The sequence below is a fragment of the Haliotis asinina genome, chromosome 13, assembly GCF_037392515.1.
Source record: "Haliotis asinina isolate JCU_RB_2024 chromosome 13, JCU_Hal_asi_v2, whole genome shotgun sequence".
Classification (NCBI taxonomy): domain Eukaryota; kingdom Metazoa; phylum Mollusca; class Gastropoda; order Lepetellida; family Haliotidae; genus Haliotis; species Haliotis asinina.
The window spans coordinates 20,098,378-20,119,054 of record NC_090292.1 but is presented as its reverse complement, the minus strand read 5'-3'; the positions used below and the strand labels follow the sequence as shown (position 1 = coordinate 20,119,054).

Genomic DNA, 20,677 nt, shown 5'->3' with positions numbered 1-20,677 from the left:
CGGCGGCGACGTCATTATCATCATCGTCGTCGTCATCGTCATCATCATCATCATCATCATCATCATCATCATCATCACCCTCCTCCTCATCGTCATCACCATCATTATCATCTGAGGTAGAAAAGAAAGGGTACACCTGGTGTTTTGATATCAATTCCACAAACACCAAATTTAAACATGACATTCCCCATGACTTGTGTTCGAATTGTAGCATTATCATAGCATATCATTGCCGGAATGAAATCACTACATAAACTTAATACGGGAGCGGTCAATAACAGCTGACCGAATTATATACTGGTAGCATCATGACGTTGTATCTCGGAGAACCAATCGACTCGAGTATGTGTCTGTGACTCGTTGAGAAGAGTTGCGCCCCTTGGCGTGCCAGGAGCATATGATCTTAATGTCGAATCCCTTTCCATATCCGTGCCAAAGTGGTAAACGGCTAAAACTGGCATCACTGGACAGTTCTGTGACATTATTCCTACTAGTCGGGGTACTACTGTATACGTCTAACGTTCTAAAAGGCGGTGGATCACCGGGGTAGCCTAGTGGGTAAAGCGTTCGTTTGTCGCAATGAAGATTCGATTCCCAACATGAGTTCAATATGTGAGGCCCATTTCTGGTGTCTCTTGTGATGTTGCTGGAATATTGCTCAGAGCGGCGTTAAACTAAATTCACTCACCGGAATATATAAACACTGAAAGGATTACGATTTCGTGTCCACAATACCCGGTTATATGTAATGACCTTCTTGGACGTTTAGCCAGATAAATCCTCTTTAGGGCGGCCGGTTATGCCTTGTTCGTTCGCCAGGAGAGAGGAAGGTGGGTGGGTCGATCCGTGCAGGGTTATACGTTAAACTATGTAACTTGCTGGCATTAAGATGATGAAAAGGGCTTTGGGCTCGAACAATTGGCCTAATTGGGGAATATACGTTAAACGGCCTGGCAGTAGAAAAATCGAGGAGTAGTACAATCAGCAGTCTCCATAACCCTTCCACAACCATCCATCCACACACACACAAGCGCGCGGACGCACGCACGCACTATACGCGCACGAATGCACTCACATATGCGCATGCACGTCACTGTTTTGACACGTGTGATTACGGCTTAAATTACGACGAATGACTCAAAAGTTCTTTCAGCACTGTTTATTTGGCAGTTTAAATGCATAGTAACCATGGACACAATACCTCTGGAAAATCCGTACAAAAGTAACCATCTGTACAAAATGCATAGATTGTGTGTGTGTGTGCGTGCGTGCGTGCGTGCGTGTGTAAGAACCAAATTGGTTCACAAATGCACAAACACTATCATTGTATATCAAATCTGAAGATGTAGCAATTCATTTAAAACAATTATAGTGAAAACATTTTCCATAAAACGGTTGCATGACGTAATTGTGTGGATCGGTTTTTCATGATGTCTATCACTGGTCCAGTCTCGATCATTAAAACAAAATTTCAGTCAAGACCTTCACGTTGATGGACGTTTTAGGGAGATAGTGTCTATTGGTTTGAAACATGCCACACCTACGTCCAATCAGGGAAATACTATTCGATATCGCATGCTTATCTGAACAGTACAATAATAGTAGCACTCTCTCTCTCTCTCTCTCTCTCTCTCTCTCTCTCTCTCTCTCTCTCTCCACGTGTACAACAAAGAGACAGATACGACGTCATCCCTCAATTCAAGCACGTCGTCAATTACGACGTCACTCCTCAATACGCGGACGTCATCAATTACGACTTCAATACAATGACGTCACCGTGAAAGCATCATTGGCAAGCAACTTGCTAACGCATTTTGAACGAAACAATTTCCAGGGTAAAAATCTGTTTCAAGCAATCCGTGCGTGCACCACTTACATATGTTTTCATGGACCGTCAGACCCTTTCTGGGTCTGTTAGTCATTCTTCACCACACAAGGCTGATGGCAGATATGTGGAGACATTTCGGAACCTGAATCATCAGTATAAACAATGATGCAATTCTATTTTATACCTGTACACAACTGACATGTTTTTGAGACGGGGTGGACCAGAATGGAGGATAGGCTCACCTTTCAGTGAGTGAGTGAGTAAGTTTAGTTTTACGTCACACTTAGCAATATTCCAGCTATATGGCGACGGTCTGAAAATAATCGAGTCTGGACCAGACAATCCACTGATCAACAACATGAGCATCGATCTGCGCAATTGGTAACCGATGACATGTGTCAACCAAGTCAGCCAGCCTGACCACCCGATCCCGTTAGTCGCCTCTTACGACAAGCATAGTCGCCTTTTATGGCAAGCATGGGTTGCTGAAGGCCTATTCTACCCCGGGACCTTCACGGGTCGCTCACCTTTCGGCGAACAGCTTGTATCAGCACTATTTCACAGTGATCTATAGTATCTCATCATGATATCTTCCGAACTGTATAGTTCACAGCTTGTAGTCAGAGATCCCATGGGATCGTTTTCACTTTTGTAAGTCAATTCTCATATTAAGACACTATTTCACAAATCCTGACACGACCTTATTGAACAGCTATACTGTCGAGTTTTCTGCTTTGTGATACTTAACGTAGTGTGCAACAACTATTGCCAATAAATGGTCTAGATTGCCAAGCAGTATGATGCTACATGAGTTTGCAGGAATGACTTCATGAGTGAGTTCGGTTTTACTCCATTTTCACCAATATTCCAGCAATATCACGACGGTAGACTCTAGACATAGACCTCACATATTGTACTGATACATGGAAGCGAACCGGGCTTCTGCGCTAGAAACAGCAGGACAGGATCGCCTCACGCGAATATTCATTAATGTCTGACAATTAACTGACTCTTGTTTTGTTTCCTTCGAAAGGGTTTGTGCCTTAATCAGTTTTGCGGGCAGTTCGTGTTGGAATCTCTCATCAGTAGGTCTGTTTCCTCTCTAGGAGTTGAAACCGGCGAAGAAGATTCCGAACAATCTTCCTCCAGTTTCTTTGACAGGTGCCTGGAGGCATTGTCCGCCATGGATGCTAGCCGCGAGCCAACATCATCATCATTGGGCTGAAACTTGGACCGAATAGAGAGTTTGAACAAGCTGGGTCTTCGTCTTTTGGTCTCAGCTTCCAGCTGCTTTTGTCTTCTAACTCGCTTCCGTTCTCTCACCAGTGCTGACTGGGTGTGGTGATAGTACATGACGAAATTGTTGACAAGGATTGGTACAGTGAACCCAATCATGAGTAACCCAGACACGGCCGTCACTGAACCCACCAGGTAACCTAGGTTGGTCACCGGAAACATGTCACCATATCCGACCGTTGTCATGGTGATAAGCGCCCACCAGAATCCGTGGGGGATACTGGTAAATGTGCTTCTGTCGTCCGCAAAGTAGATGAGGGATGAATACACAAGCATCCCCACGAACAAGAACAACAGCATGAGGAGCAGCTCTCTTAAACTCGCCTTGAGGGTGTAGAACAGGATCCACAAACCTGGAATGTGACGCATGAGGCGGAAAATACGGAAGATCCTTGTGATGCGCAGAACCGGAAGTACGTCGAGAGTGTCACGCGAGTAATAGTTTGAAGTAGACAGACGATACAATATCTCGACGATGTCTGGTATCAGAGCTGTGATATCAATTATGGTCATTGGTAGAATGAAAAAGCTTCCTTTCTTTGGGGAAAACACAAGTTTTAAAATGAACTCAAGCAGGAAATATACTGTACACACAACGTCAATGATGAATAATGATGGATGGACCTGAACTGCCGGTTTACCGACACCGTCGCCCTTACTGTCTGAGAAACCGACGGAGGTGTTGTTGGTACGACTGACGTTAGTGCTGGAGTTTTGGAAAACATAAGTCTGGAAACTTCTGTGTGTTTCGGCGCAGAATGAAAATATGGAGAGGACCACAAACAGCATCGAAACTGCCCCAAAAACCTGGAACAAATAGAACAGTAGATGCTTAAAGAGTGAGTGAGTGAGTGAGTGAGTTTAGCTCACCTTATCAACAGACTTTCAAAGAACGATTATATTCTCACGGTATGTTCGTAATACATAATACTTCTTGTATTGAAAGGTGTTATTATTATGTATCTTGCCACACACATAAATGTCATTTTCTCATTGGTTGAGCGTTTTTCTATCATTTTCAATGTACCATCTACACCATTTACAGTACACTGCTGGAAATACCCAACTCATTTGGTACTTCATGGTAGTAATTCTTTACCTCAGATTTATACATTGATTCATGATGTACGGAAATTACCGATGTTTTGCAAATGCAAATCGATGAAATGGAGACAACTCTAAATCATTTTTCTCTTACTGTCTGCAAAATCCAGCGACCGCTAAGAAAAGTTTTGTACCCGGGCTTCAAACAATTCAAAATTAACATTGAGGTGGTCGGTAAGATGAAAATGTTGTTCATTGGTCCCACGGGGGCCCATGGGTATTCTTGAAAAGGCTTGTTGACAAGTCCTCAGTACTACGGAATATATAGCTTTGCAACCTAAGCAATAACAGCACCAGAAGGAGCAAGTGAATGTTGTTTTATCACTGACACGTTTGCATGTTGGTCTTCAAGAACAGGCAAACAATCCCAAGTGTGATTTCAGTGGGTAAGACACTTGGCACAAGCGTTTGTTACCACTCAAGTACATGGCAAGACGGCACCCAGTCGCCTTAAACTTTTCTGGGTAATGAAGTGTTGCGTCCCACCCCTTTCTCAAAACGCTGTACCCGACCCTGACCAGATGCATTCCCGAGCTCGAGGAGTTCAATATCTACGTTACATCCCGCCTTACACCATAGCATGTGATAACTGAGGGGAATATGATTTCATGCCGCTTCCAGCAATATTTCAGCGCTACATCGACGTGGAAGACTGACATGAGCGTCATAGACAATTAAGGGATATTCTTTAAAGCGACGTTAATCCTATCCAGTCAGGTTTACAGACAAACGTATGTTGAAGTCAAACGAACTATATCTCCTCCGGAGCTAGGACGAGTCCATATATTCTACCCGGGTACCTCACCCCCTATTACCATTTCCTACCCGGATACCCATTATGTTACTTCCTGACATAAAATTTGCAAGAAATAGCAATATATTCTTCAGTTTCAAGGGTTTTTTTTGAAAAAAGATATTTAACCATGTAATAATTTTACATAATGCCCGTATATTAAGTAAATCTCCAGATACCATACAACCTTTTAATCATGAAAGAATAACATATTCCATAGTTCAATCTTTGGTCGCATGATCATAACAGGTCGGGGTATTGCGACGGTTACCCGGGTCTATCTCATGTCCCACCTCACCATATCCACCTCAACTTTTGATTTGGTGACTGAGTTATTTCATACTGTTAAACTTCAAACAGCGGATTAAATGGCATAAAGATTGCATAACAATTGTAAGAATGATGAAAATGAGACTTCGCCAAGACAACGATATCCATCCATCCATCCATTCATTCATTCATTCATTCATTCATTCATTTATATCAGAGAGATCAGTCACCCTCAGTCCCCGTCCGAACATTCCTATGAAAGACTAAGGCAAATAAGTTCGTACCACACAGACAGGAGTATGGGTTGGTATTATTACACCTCGACAAGATGATATCATATATTATTTCACCTTTAAGGTGAACGACACATACAGAGTTGTTTCCTTAAAGGGTTCGTTTGGAATCTCGGAGATCTTATCGTGATGGAAAATTATGTATAAGTATATTATTACTGTGTTGGTGGGGGTAATTGACCTGTTTACCTCAGTGACTGTATAAAGGGGCGCCTAGCACAGTTACCACCCACTCACGGAAACATCGTTTGAAATAGTTCCATGGTTTGTGATTTGGCAATTCACGTGCAGCAGAAAATATTAAGAGTTAAGTGTTGTATTAAGTTAGGAGTAGAGTCGGGTGGGGTAGGATTGGTGTGAGCGGGTGGGTAAGGTGGACTGGATGTGTGGGTTGGGTAGGGTTGGTGTGAGCGGGTGGGTAAGGTGGATTGGATGTGTGGGTTGGGTACGGTTGGTGAGGAGGGGATGGGTGGGTTGGGTAGGGCTGGTGTGTGGTGGGAAAATATCTAAACTAATGATTGATAGCATGAACACATATTGTCGTCTATGGGTAACTCTGTATCAGTGTCACAGCTATTTAGTTGTGTGACCATAATAAACCACGACGACGACGACGATGACGATGACGGAGACGAAGACGAACCTAGTCTCGGTCACATGCTCTATATTTATTTCGAAATGCTCACAACTAACAACGTTTACACTGAACTAGGTCAGGTGATAGTTAAATGTCCTGTCGTCAGAGTTCGATTCCTCACATGGGTACAATGTGTTATGAACAGTTCAGGTGTCCCCAACCGTGACAAACCTGGAATATTCCTAAAAGCGGCGTAAGACCCATCCTCCATATCTCCAGGGTATACCCTCCGATAACTCTCCACTACACCCTGGACGCATCCACGGCCCTGCCAGATGAATTTATTATCTCCCTTGGCTGGCATTTTACCCAATCAGGTGTCTACGCTGGGAAGTTGAACCAACCAATCACAACTCACTTTCGCTTTGTAAATTATCTAACCGATTAAACTTGGCAGTACAAATGATGCGGATGTACTTTTAAAAGTTTCGATCCTGTCAGTTTGTCTGCCTGATTTCCCCCAAATTTGAGTCGCACTGCAAACAAACCTTCGCAGTTATAATGGCTATCTTTGTTGACACCAGAGACCATCTATTAAATGTTCTCTGTTGACACTGACAAACTCAGGTGTAACGGCGGCTTAACTGATTGGCTACTGTGAGAATGTGGAGCCAGCCAAGGGAGATAATAAAATTATCGGACCGAGTCGTGGATGCATCCAGGATATAGTCGAGAGTTATCGGGACATATACGCTGGAGACATCGAAAAAAAAAACATGTTCACTCACTATAACAAGCTGACATCCGTGGTCCGTTTTGTTTCCTTATAACCGTAGTCTACTGTATCACCTCGCAGTGTCGAATTTTACCCGGACCGAAGGTCTTAGTGTCAGTCATTGTTATTTTATGTTTTTGTGCTATATCATTCAGACTGCTAGTGTTCGGGGAACAAACGATTCCTTCGTTCCTCATTGCCCCATTACCCTCTAAGTACACCTGCATAGTAACTGGCAGCCAGTTTTTGACTTCCCTCTCCTAATCTCTCCTAATCTTCGGTGCGTACAATAACTGCTTGACCTAGTGTTATGTACCATAAGCCAAATTAGCGTGTTACAATTTTGCGAAAGATAGCAGCAGGTACTTATGTACTCAGACTTAACGCAACAGTAGACCGTGAAAAATTTTGAATAGCTGTCAGATTTAATATAACATTCGTCACTGCGAGGCGATAAAGTAGGCTACGTTAATAAGGAAACCAAACGGGACCACGGATTTCAGTCTGTTATAGCGAGACAGTATGGTTCTACACCGCTTTTAGCAATATTTCAGCAATATCACAGTGTGTGTGTGTGTGTGTGTGTGTGTGTGTGTGTTGGTGTGTGTGTGTGTTGGTGTGCGTGTGTGTGTTGGTGTGCGTGTGTGTGTTGGTGTGTGTGTGTGTTGGTGTGTGTGTGTGTGTTGGTGTGTGTGTGTGTTGGTGTGTGTGTGTGTGTTGGTGTGTGTGTGTGTGTGTTGGTGTGTGTGTGTTGGTGTGTGTGTGTGTTGGTGTGTGTGTGTGTTGGTGTGTGTGTGTGTTGGTGTGTGTGTGTGTGTGTGTTGGTGTGTGTGTGTGTGTGTGTGTGTTGGTGTGTGTGTTGGGGGGCTGGGGGATTAGTTATGAGCTTTTCGACGTAAGTATAGAGCAAATACTCTTAGTTTGTTATAAATAAAGTTCCAAACTTTTGTCAATGTGTAAGGAACTGGGCCCAAGTTCGAAGCTTTCTCAGCGCTAAGAAAGTCGTAAGTGCCATACATTAACATTAACTTACGACTATCTTAGCGCTAAGAGAGCTGTGAAAACCAAGGCCCTGCATTATTCACTGTATGAACGTAAAATACAACGTAAATGCAGTTATCAACCCAACCAATGTACTGTGGGTAGATGTCAACTGTCCTTTTCACAATACTGTATGCTGTTATTTCAAAATATAATGAGTGTAGAATGATATCATATGTGAGCCTAGGTTATGGATCTAAAGAGTCCATACCAGACAATAATCAGCATCGATTATACCAAAAAGGAGATTCCGTTGGGCTGATAATAATACAGTGGATGTCTGAATGTGTTCACGCAAGGAATAAGCTCACACCCTCAATCTCTCGACCCCACGTCCCTCGTCCCCCTTACCAATCCCCCTCTCTTTTCGTATTCCCTCTCTGTCTCTCTTCTCTCTGTCTTTGACTCGTTTGTTCTGTCTCTCTTTCTTCCTCTTTCTCACTCTTTTTCTCTTCCTCTCTTCTCACCCTCTCTTTCTCTCTTTCTTTCTGTCTCACTCTCTTTCTCTCATTCTCTGTCCCCTTTTCTCTTTCACTCTCTTTCACTCTCTCATTCTCTTTCTCTCTCTTTCTTTCTCTTTCACTCCCCCCTCTCTCTCACACACACACGCGCGCGCGTGAACTGGGGTAGCCAAGTGGTTAAAGCGTCCGTTTCTCACTCCGAAGACCTGGGGTTCGTATATTCACCACGAGATCATTTCTAGTTGATGTTGCTGGAACATTGCCAAAAGCTTCAAAAGCCATATTTCCTCCCTCAGTAACCAGGATATATCAACAATACTGCGTGATGACGTCATGCAAGCTATCAAAACCAAATCATAAGGTGAGGAATCCATTACACGATAGTATCAGTTACCCGCCATCACGTCAATGCATACATGATCAAGACACCGAGCCCAACACCGGTCTTAATATAATATCCCTGTAAGCTGATGATTTATGTTCAATGTTATATTTGGTCTAAATTTCCGCAGGCTGGCTGACTTGGTTAAAACATGTCATCGTATCCCAGTTGCGTAGATCGAAGCCTGTTGATCACTGGATTGTCTGGTCCAGATTCGATTATCTACAGACTGCCGCCACATATCGCACACATGTGACGATTCGGGTCTTAGGCTTGACGATTGAATACTTTAACCACTAGGCAACCCCACCGCCTCTGCGTGGGAGGAAAGAAAATCCGAAACGATGTCTCAAACGTTTACAACCGTGAAACCACGAGCCCGGGTGCAAGCAAACCTAGAACCGTGAAACCACAAGCCCGGGTGCAAGCAAACCTAGAACAATGTAACCACGAGCCCGGGTGCAAGTAAACCTAGAATCGTGAAACCACAAGCCCGGGTGCAAGTAAACCTAGAACCGTGAAACCACGAGCCCGCGTGCAAGCAAACCCAGAACAGTGAAACCACGAGCCCGCGTGCAAGCAAACCTGGAAACGTAATCGCAACCATCCGGTATGGGAACCCACGGGCATAGGTTTAAGGCATATTGAGTTTCACATAAATCTGGGGTAAAACAATAAGTCAAATGATCGCGCATCAAATAAGCTTAATACATCTCCAGACGTTTCATTTACTTTCAGTCAAGAAAGCAGAGTTTGCACATTTGTCATTTCTGAATTTGTTTAAATTTAAACAGTGTAGAACTTGACTAATTTGAGAAATTCCTCTGATGTATTAACATGAATATGTGCAGTTACTTTAGTTTCAATATATTTGGAAATATAAATAACCAGACGCAGATATTTATCCTGTTGTTCACCGAAAAAATAATTTAGATCATTATAATCGCCTTATCATTTCCTTTTAAAGGGAACTATACGATACTCAAAGGCTGGCAGGCATATCCCACGTGATTTCTACAATCGTACTGTAATGTTTATTAGTGCCACGTAGTCCTAATATTGCATAAAAGACATTGCCCGGTCCAGGCTTGGTTATTAGCAAGTCGAAGTCACATAGCAAGAATATTTTAAAGGGATACTTTAAACAATTCAAAGTGTGTAATATTTACCCAAGCCCATCCCGAAGCTCTTGGGTTGTTCATGAGAGTCCATCCACGCTGGCAGAATCCCTTCCAGGGAGTTTTTGGACTCTTGTTGTTCTCATCAACATGTCCAAGTGCCCCCTTCCGGTTCTTCTCCAACTTCCTCAGCGCCTCCAACGTCGTCGTCCACGAGTTGTAGTTCGTCCAGCAACACTCCTCAATTTCATCCTCCTCAACGCCCCAAAACGCCAGCTCATTCTTAATCGAAGCTCCACAAAGCCAGGCAGGGAGGTGCAGCTCCCCAGTACGGAGGTAGTTCAATATTGCCTTGAAAACATCAGGATCTCTGTCGAAGAAGTATTCTTTCCTATCCTCCCTGTAATGTTTCTTCAGAAAGTCCTCATCCGCAAGAGGACTAAAAGGAAGGCGGTTTAAGGTGGATCTATATGTTTCAAACTGGGATCCTCCAACATTGAAGAGGATTGTTTCATTGGACGTTCCAACGTTAATGGTAATCTTTTTGTTGCCTTTGTTAATCCTCGCTCCTGGCATCAAAGCATGCAAGACATGTTCAGTGTCCTTGTCCCTCATCCTAAACATGCTGGAATCTATTTCAAATATCCTCTTCTGTGAAAAAGGTCCCTTTTAGAAACGTCAGCCGCTTGCTTGATGTCATGACGTCATGACGACTTGCCTGCAGCGCACCTGCTAAGGCGTCCCATACTAACCTGTATCAGATAACACGGGCATACGAGATGTTTTAAGATCCGTACAATAATATCGATTCAACAAGAGTCACATAAACATGAAATAATACGTTATTCAAAACATATCATTCACAGATTATAAAGAAAGAGCTGTTCAAGGCTATCCACGGGTATAACGGAGGGAGACCTCGAACGTGTCTTGAAGCTGAAGCAGAATACAATGAACAGCCAAATAACCGAAACGAACGCATTCGACGAATCACTATTATGTATGCGTCCTATTGCTTTAATTCATTCATGGCCTTCAGACGTTCTCCTGCATAAACTAACATGTCGGCGCAGTCAAACCGTATTGTCCATTCATGTCGTGATGGTACACATTAACATAGGTCCATGTGTTTGTTCGTCACAAAGTTGCATAGTCACTTCATGAGCTCACTCCTCTATGCTGGACCCGGATTTATGTTCAAGATAAAAACTTTTGACGGGAGTTCATGCACACACAGACACATACAAACACACATGACGTCCCGACCTTCTGTCCACATGTACGTTTCGGACAAGTATTATGTTGAAGCGATGAGGGTGATCTAAGGTCATACGTCAACTATCCCAGCGTGACTCTGTGGTCGGTGGCTGACTCCCACATCGAGGGAGAAGAAAGGAGACAGAGGACCAGAAGAAATAGCTGTTGCAGTCATCCACGGCCTTTAACCTTGTCGACGCACGCTTCAGTAGTTTCAAAACAGACGCACGGGACACTGGAGATTCAGCCACCTGAAAAAGGAAAGTTAGAGATGTTGACAAACGCATGTTTCACCGAATGCACTAAACAACCACCTCGGCTCTTAATTTGTTTCGAATTTGAATATTTTTGCTAATTTCTGTGACGGCGAAGGAAGCCAAAATGACATTCCCTAACAAGCAGAAGAGTCTCACCAAAAACCTTTGCAACCAAAAAGAAAAAAAAAGAAACAAGAGAAAAAAAAACACCCTTCACTCCAACACACACTCCCAGCTCCGTCACATCAAAGCATGTTCCAGGTTAGAAACCAGCAACGAGCAACGTTTTTCTTTCTGTCAAAAGAATGACTGCTTAGTAACTAACGGAGCAAGGAATTCAGTCTCACTAGTTGACACATGCCACCGTATCCTAGTCGCATAGTTCGATGCTCATAATGTCAGTCACTGGTTTGTCTGGTTACATAGCAAAAATAACGACTGTACGTGTTATGACCCTATCTGATACCTGGCACTGATCTAGGTTAAAATTGGTCTTCAGCAACCTATGCTTGTCGTAAGCGGTAACTAACGGGATCGAGTGGTCACGCTTGCTGAATTTTTGACACATGTTATCAGTTCCCAGTTGCGCAGATCGATGCTCATACTGTTGAACTCTGGATTGTCTTGCCCAGATTCGATTATTTACAGACCGCCGCCATAAAGCTGGAATATTGCTGAGTGCGGCGTAAAACCCAACTCACTCACTGACACACTCACACTACAGATCGCCGCCATATAGCTGTGCTGTTGCAGAGTTCGGCGTAAAACTCAACTCACTCACTCAAGTACTGGGGTTTTACATTACGCTGTGTCATCTTCACAGTCGCCTCGCCCCACAGAACCAGCACTATGTTAATGTAACCTAACTTGAACCTGTTACCACTATGCACGCATCTCTGAACAACAGGTGCACGCAAGTGCACACAACCGCTCTTTCAATACGTGTGGAAACTTTACCATATAATGACACAGTGACACAGAATGCGTTCATCCCTGGCCAAGAATGCATCTTGGAAATGTTTGAACAATTTGCACTGATTCCGAACACTACCTCGGATAATCGACAACAACTGTCTATTTTAAACACCCCACAGATTCGGTAGCTAGTCGAGGACTGTCGGAAGCCGTGTGGATAAAGCGTTCGTTCATCATGTCGAAGAGCTGGTTTGTTTGTTTGTTTGTTGCGGCCTATATGTGGAGTCCCAAGTATCCTGAGAATATTGCTGAAAGCGTCGGTAAAAGCATGCTCACTCACTTATTCACAGTGGTAACGTTGTGAGAGATATAAGGTCAACTCCACTTGTTTTCTCTTTTCATCTGTCTCGCACTTCACTGCATAGAGACTGGTCGGCTATCTTTCTCTCGGACAGTCTCAAACTGAAGCTTTGATCATGACCGGTCGCTGTGTATTTATATTAATAGAACCATTATATTAAAGGTCACATGCAACGTAAACCACAACTTTGCAGATTCTGGTACCTTTTGGTATGCAATTACCGAAACGAATAATAAAAAATGCCAATTCAATCTATAAAGTTGAAAAAAACGCGATGAAAAAAAAGCCCGCGAAATCGGAGTTCAAACGTTTCACTAAATTCCCCCCAGCGCTGGGGGGAAAACTGGTTTCAACAGCTGTGCTGCGCTGCGTCCATAACGCATGCGCAGTGAATAGATTCGCGGAGCTTGAAACAGTATGCATACTGAGGTCGTGAGCAGTAGTCTAATCTTGGTTGTGTACACAAACAAGTAAATAATCTGCTCGTTACGTAAAAAAAACATGTTGATTGTGGTGAGCAGTCTCTGTCACAGAGAAAGCTCAATGTCTGGTTTATTCACACCTATATGTCTGCCTGCCTGTCTGCTAAAGACAACATGCAATACACAGCTTCAGTCATTGACCACGTACGATTTGAACTTAACACCTATCAGACTATACGACATAAAGAAAATAAGCTGATTTATGACTCGTGCACCCGAGTCCCGTGTCTGCCACATTATGTAATTAGGCACGTGTGATACACATGACATGTTTTTATGTCTGTGGGTTGCAAACAAACTACATCCATTTTTTTCGGATGACTGGATCTGACGGAAACTGGTGTAAACTCTTGTCAGTTTCAAGTCCTGCCTTGTACTTGGACGAATGACAGATTCCAGCCGTGCAGTAGTTTACTATCTCTACTGACATTTTTTTTTTATTGGATAGAGCGCAAATTCAGAGAATATGTATTTTCCAAACCCAACATCTCTATATACATTCTTCATGGATAACAACTTCTTTTTAGTGTATATGATTTTGTTTGACAATTGTATATGAATCCATACTGAAACGACGGATCAAGTACACTAAAAGAAGTTGTTATCCATAAAGAATTTTACTTTCTGGTGACTGGCTATACTTCTAAAATGCCCATCAAACAGATCATCTTTCTGTACACACAATGAAACCTAGCATATCAGCAAATGAAACAGCCAATCGGAAGCCGTCGTTTCACTTGAGTGCATATCCACCCGCTATGGCTGGGTTCGGTCTCCCGAGGGCTTCGTTTCGGGGGAAGTAAGCCCAAGTACAAAATATTGCTCTTTTGAATCGCGATTGTACGCTTATAATTGTGTTTATCTGTTTTTTTTAAAGGAGCAGTGTATATTATATGTCATGAATAAGTGATATATGTGTTTAATTATGTTTGATTTTTTGGTTGCATGTGACCTTTAAAGACTGGTTCATGGGGATGAGTAGTATTCTGCAGAGAATACCTGTACTGCATTCCTAATCAAAAACACACTGTTTGGGCGTTCGCTCTTCACGCCGAAAACCCGGGTTCGATTCCCCCATAGGTACAATGTGTGAAGCCCATTTTCTTGTGATGTTGCTGGAATATTGCTAAATGCGGCGTAAAACTAAACTCACTCACTCACTCACTCACACGCTGTTTGGTTTGGTGGAGTAGCCCTGTGGTCAAAGCGATCTTTCTTCATTTGGATTCGATTTCCCACATGGGTCCAATGTTTGTCATCCATTGCTAGATCATACTCACTGCAGGGTTGTGCACACTTCATCTTCACCCACTTTGACGAGGGTTTCAATTAGGAGAATATATTTGGAACCGACGGCGTCACCCAGAGGTTTCAAATGAAATATTCATGTGCTTCAAATACTCAATAACACCCGGAAATTAGCCAACACATGTTGTTTATCGGCATTGTAAACAAAAAGTAAACTAAAGGGTTTTACTGTCTGTACTCTTTCACATCGTTTACAGCTGGCCGTTTCAGCTGGTTCCCATGGCAGCATCTAATTTGTGACGTCATTCCAACTTTACGTCACAATATGATTTGAATGACATCACCACTGTTGATGACACAACAAAAGAATTATATGCGATGTTTCTACGTGTCAATACGCAGTGAATAGTTTTGCAGTTTCCGGGAATCTAATACCATTTGATCATGTTTTTCAACCAAACAGATTACAGAACACAGTAACTTTTGGTTTACAATGGTCATTTAACAAATCAGGACAAAAGCGGGGCTGCGTACCACTGCACACCCACTCCCCCCTTTCTGGATCCGCCCATATATTGAATAATAATTTCACATGAGGTTTTGTGATTATCTCTGTAGTTTAAGGGGAGTTTCATTTCACCCTGAAGTTTTTCATCATAAATATATACAAAAAAATACAAAAATATATATAAATATATATAAAAAGAAAATTCAATGCTTCAAAATCAAATTTAAATTTGAGATTTCTGTTATCACAGCTAAATCATTTGCAAAATGTATTTGTAGTGCTTTAACATGCAGAAATTAGACTGTCCATGTACAACCAATATGACTAATTGTACAACATTGAAGCTCCTTATATATTGCACTACTGGGAATACAGGTACCAGAGTCACAAAATATTACAATACAAGCAATTCAGCAACACACATCTCTACATTTACATATATTTTTAGAAACACCAACGGGTTTCGTGAACTACATGACCTCCAACCTTTCTCAACACCTTCAGCCTCTGAACGCGTCTCAAAAACACATGATTACCCACGCTCCATTTCCTGTCATGTGTCGGGAACTAAACGTCACATGCACCGCCCTCAATATAACGCGCCTGTGTTGAAGACTGTGACAGACTCTTCAAGCAAACTGTCTCTTTAAGACTTTTATTTCTATGGCGATCTGTCAGTAATCTCATAAATATTCACAGATAACAGAATCTGAAAGACGGCACATTGCCTTATACTCCTGGTTCAAGTCGAAGTTTGTTCAACGTGGTTACAAAGAGCAAAATGTCAGCGCTGGATATTAATATTTTTCAGTTAGGATTATAGGCCAAATCAGACAATAGAAAAACAACAACAAACAAACAAACAAGCAAACAAACAAACAAACAAGCAAGTAAGCAAGCAAGCAAGCAAACAAGCAAGCAAGCAAGCAAACAAGCAAGCAAGCAAGCAAGCAAGCAAGCAAACAAACAAACAAACAAACAAACAAACAAACTGTGATCAAATTTATCTCAATGGATATCTGAAAAGTGTCTGAGTGAGTATGGTTTTATGCCGCTTTTAGCAATATTTCAGGAATCGAACTCTGGTCTCCGGCGTGAAGAGCGAACGCTTAACCACTAGGCTACCTCACCGCCCATGTTGGAAGCAGCGATGACACCGGGTGTTGTTTGCTAAGAATGAAGTGTTGCGCACTCTTTCGGAAGTACTCTTTTACGCTGCGGGGGATAGCGTAGCGTGTTGTTTCGGGCGAAGAACTGACTTGCCTCTGCATGTGTTTATGACGGGTGCTCACCTTACATAATACATACATGTACATACACATAATATAGTCGGAATTGTGCAATCAACTCTATGTCTAACGGGGCGGTGGGGTGGCATGATGGTTAAAACGTTCGCCGAAGAGCAGGGTGGGATTCCCAACATGGGCACAATGTGGAAGCCAATTTCTAGGGTCCCCCGCGGTGATACTGCTTGAATATTGCTAAAACGGCATAAAACCATACTCACACACTATATTTTTAACAGAAATGTATGGATGTGATAAGCGTCCTGTCGCTTGTATTATCCATACAGTTCTGCATCCATACAGTCCTCTCCCTGAATGAATCAGTTGCAGTTTTAGTTGATACTTTTGCCAGCCACAAAGGGCCTCCAAGGCGGTTTACCAATGTACATCGATATTCTGTTGGGCCCATTCTGTCCTTGGTCTGTTTAATGGGTAAGGAATGTAAACATTCGGCTAATCGCTCTAACCGTAAGCCCTTTCTAGGCAGGACCCTTAATCCTCGGTGCTGTATATAAATGCCAATTAACATGTATCCTTGCATGTACGGAAGACCTTGCACAGACTGTGTTATTCATCTACCTACAAAACCTGACTGACACAGTCAGTCACGTGAGTGAGTGAGTGAGTGAGTGAGTGAGTGTGAGCGAGTAAGGTTTTATACTGCTTTTACCATTATTCCACCAATATCTGGGGATACCAGAAATGGGCTTCACACCGGTCTACCAAGAGACGGGTCCAGATCCAGAGATGCGGTCGATTTCTTCGGTAAGCCACTGTTCTATAAGCATAAGCCACGAAGAATAATATACCTGTGCATAAGCCACCGTTCCATAAGCATAAGCCACGAAAAATAATGTACCTGTGCATAAGCCACCGTTCCATAAGCATAAGCCACGAAGAATAATATACCTGTGCATAAGCCACCGTCCAAATTAACGGCTATTTCGACGATGAAGAATAATATGCCTGTGCGTAAGAATAGTTTGGTTTGTTGTTTAACACCACGCTCAGCAATGTTACTGCTATATGTCATACAAAACCCAGTCTGCACGTGACAATACGGTGATCACTAGCATGAACATCAAGCTACCTAACAGAGATACAATACAGCGAGTTTTACCTCCCGATCCTGCTAGTCGACTCCTATCATTCTTGTTACCAGGTATATTGTCTTCAACGTGTACTTTTTCGAACGTCGACTACCATTTGAAGTGAGTGAGTTTAGTTTTACGTCGCACTTAGCAATATTCCAGCTATATGGCGACGGTCTGAAAATAATCGAGTCTGAACCAGACAATCCAGTGATCAACAACATGAGCATCGATCTGCGCATTTGGGAACCGATGACATGTGTCAACCATGTTGACCAGCTAGTCTGACCACCCCGATCCCCGTTAGTCGCCTTTTATGGCAAGCATGGGTTGCTGAAGGCCTATTCTACCCCGGGACCTTCACGGGTACCATTTGAAGAAATACAACGGCCCGTTATTAAATGACCTTAACATGATATTATTCCAAGGAGCCAAGATAATTAATCTTTTCATTTAAAAGAGACTTTGAGTAACGTCGACTAGCATGGACTTCGCTGTCGTCTTAAATTTCATTAATGAGTTTTGTCTGTCGTGGTTGTCCTGAGCTAACATCCGAGAGCAAACGTGTGCTCTTAGACAATAATAAGAGCTCGCGCCAAATAAACAACTACGACAGACAGCGTCTGTGTCAGTCGTGGTTTAAATCGGTGCATAAAAATTCGGGTGTTGGACAAGGTTGTTGCATATCCCCGTCTCCTTTAATGTTTACCGCGCACACTTGCAAGAGTTAAAGCTAAGGGAAATCGCCTTCATTCTCGTTGACACCTGTCACGCAGCTTTCTCGTTGGAGGTCTTCCTTCTGTAAACTCTGCAGGTTTTTTAAACTTTCCCGTTATTCAACTACGTCGGTCGCTTGTGATAAATGGATTCACGTAATTTTATCACACACGAAGAAGTACCATTATCCTGGAGGATTTCAAATTGAATTTTCTTCGACCTATTCGATTCTACCATAGCTATTCATATATTTGTGTGTTTGTGGTCAAGTTTATATTTTTTCCCCCTTCATATACCACTGGCACTATCAAATCGTTTTCTCAAGCGTTGATGCTTCATGCTTTTATGGCTGTAGACGTAATGTTGTTGTTATGCTGATATAAGGGGCTGTGGGGCAGCGCACTGGTTAAAGCGTCACGCCGAATATCGATTCGTCTCAAGAATACAATGTGTGACACCCGTTTCTGATGTCCTCCGTCGTGATATTGTTGATAAACTCCCAGGGGCGACATAGAGTCATACTCACTTTTCTGGTATAGTCCTAACCTAAACTGCTATGTTATTACAAAAATATAAATTCAGTGGACAACATACAATGAAAATGTTATTTTAGTCTGCTGTAACAACCTAATAAAAAAATACCATTATGATCTATATCTCACATTTGTAACGTCAGTGAACTAAATAGTTTCGGGGTGGACAAGGCTCTCATATGGGTGTTGGACTGTGATTGCAGCGGGGAGGGGGTGGGCTGTGCTATTCATGTCAGGGACATTGTCCGATTTCTATGCTGTCTCTCATTCAGCACAAAAACATTTATTCTCTGAAACGAGAAGCCGAGATACATTTTGCCAAAAGACCCTATTCACATTCAAATAAAATCTCTGCTGAAAGGAGTCGAGTGGACGATTCTGACTAAACCATGTGCATATGAATCACTATGGAATAGTACTGATGCCAGGTGTTCGGGAATAGGTGAGCGTCCACCCTTCCGCTGGCACCCGTCAGAAACTCAGTCAAAACAGGTCAATTTTTCAACTAAGAAAACACAGGCAAATCAGGTAGTAGTCAACACAGAGCGTTGCATCAGACATAATTTTTGTCAGCGTGGCGTCAAATTTGGAAATGTCACCATGTGTCTGAACGAAAAACGTTTTTCAATCTCTATCGCGACCATGAGTTTTGTTATCTTAAATAAACAACTGATATTTGTCATGACATCCTACACATGAAATCATTTTTGTTTCAAAACATGAAACAAAGGTATTTTTTCCATTTCACGCGCAAATCCCACCCACCCCTGCCCCAAACCACCACCCGGAGTACTAAATGTACCGTCTCGTAGCATGGAGAGTAACACAACCAACTACCAACCTTAATGTGATAAATCCTTCAACAAATGTAGCGTCTCGTCAGCACTATGTGTTTAAGCCTTGCCTGTACATTACAACAACGTGATCCCGTGACAAGGACAAAACCTCTCCCTAAATCTACTCAAGGCAGGAATAAATTGCACACATGTCAGTCATTCAGCTCGTTAGACTTACAACGGGCGTTGCTTATATCACAAAACATTCCTTTCCCATGTATGGGCCTTGTTAATGAAACCGCGTCAGTTTCATATTTTAGAAACAGCTATTACTCAGTTTAACATTACCTACGTAGTGCATTTCGATGCCCACGTCATATCTGATTTACATGGTAGCTGATACACAGTGGTGACTGTCCGTATTAATATGCGTATCATATATAGCATGATAAAGAAGGATAAGGATGTGTTAAATGAGGGGTTCATGGAAGTCGGTTTCAGGCGTTTAACACATTTAGCACATGCTTAAGAGGCTATATATATCATAAGACCAAATGTGACTTTCAAGCTCACAATGGTGCAAAATACTAATGTATATGTGACATTTTGTATAAACATTATTCAACCAAAAATACAAAAGAGGATTTATGACTAACCTTCGTCCAGCCAGGATGATAACAGGTAGGATTTGTGTCACGTTTCACTAACTTTGTTTTCCGGGAGGTGGCCGTGATTTGTCGCTACAGGGCACTTCACTGTGGACGTCCGCGCGCTCCTCGCAGTTTGTGCTACTGTACGGCAAGGTTATCGCTTTCCTCCCCCTCTGTTACCTCTTTTCCCGCGTAGGCTTAGCGACTCCCACAATCCATTGACGCTCCATATTACATTCGCGGAAAGAAAGACGAGAAACTATTTAACAAATTCTCTACCCTCCTTACTCAGGGTACCGACAGATTAGAATGCAGGTATTTTGTAATCTTTTTTTGTCACTGAATAGTTGTTTATGTTAAATGTGAATATCGAGAGAGTGCAGTAGGTATAGCAGGCCGAGAAAAACCCGACTTTCCAAATATACGTAGACGCTATACAAGTTGTGGTTTAACAATGCAAATTATATGCGATGTTGAAGTTATTGTGCCTCACTGCATGGAAGATAGGCAGTATTAGGTAACATGCTGTTTATAACAAATGGATCAATTCCATTTATTTACAATACGCAAAGCTGCACGTAAAGCAGAATTTGGGAAACGATTGTCTGCTAAATATATACTGATGGTAAAATCTGAGGCAACACTTGATTGACCGTAA

The 20,677-nt window shown here is 42.5% G+C and overlaps 1 protein-coding gene across 1 annotated transcript; it reads right to left on the bottom strand.

The window, feature by feature from the left end:
- Window positions 1-1,144: 1,144 nt before the first annotated feature.
- On the bottom strand, window positions 1,145-20,154 carry LOC137259898 (potassium voltage-gated channel protein Shaw-like). Its single transcript, XM_067797543.1, has 3 exons — window positions 20,026-20,154; window positions 9,990-11,446; window positions 1,145-3,931 (listed from the first exon to the last, which is right to left on the bottom strand). Exons 2-3 carry the CDS (start codon window positions 10,560-10,562, stop codon window positions 2,876-2,878), a joined length of 1,629 nt encoding a protein of 542 aa, XP_067653644.1. The 5' UTR covers window positions 10,563-11,446; window positions 20,026-20,154; the 3' UTR covers window positions 1,145-2,875.
- Window positions 20,155-20,677: the final 523 nt, after the last annotated feature.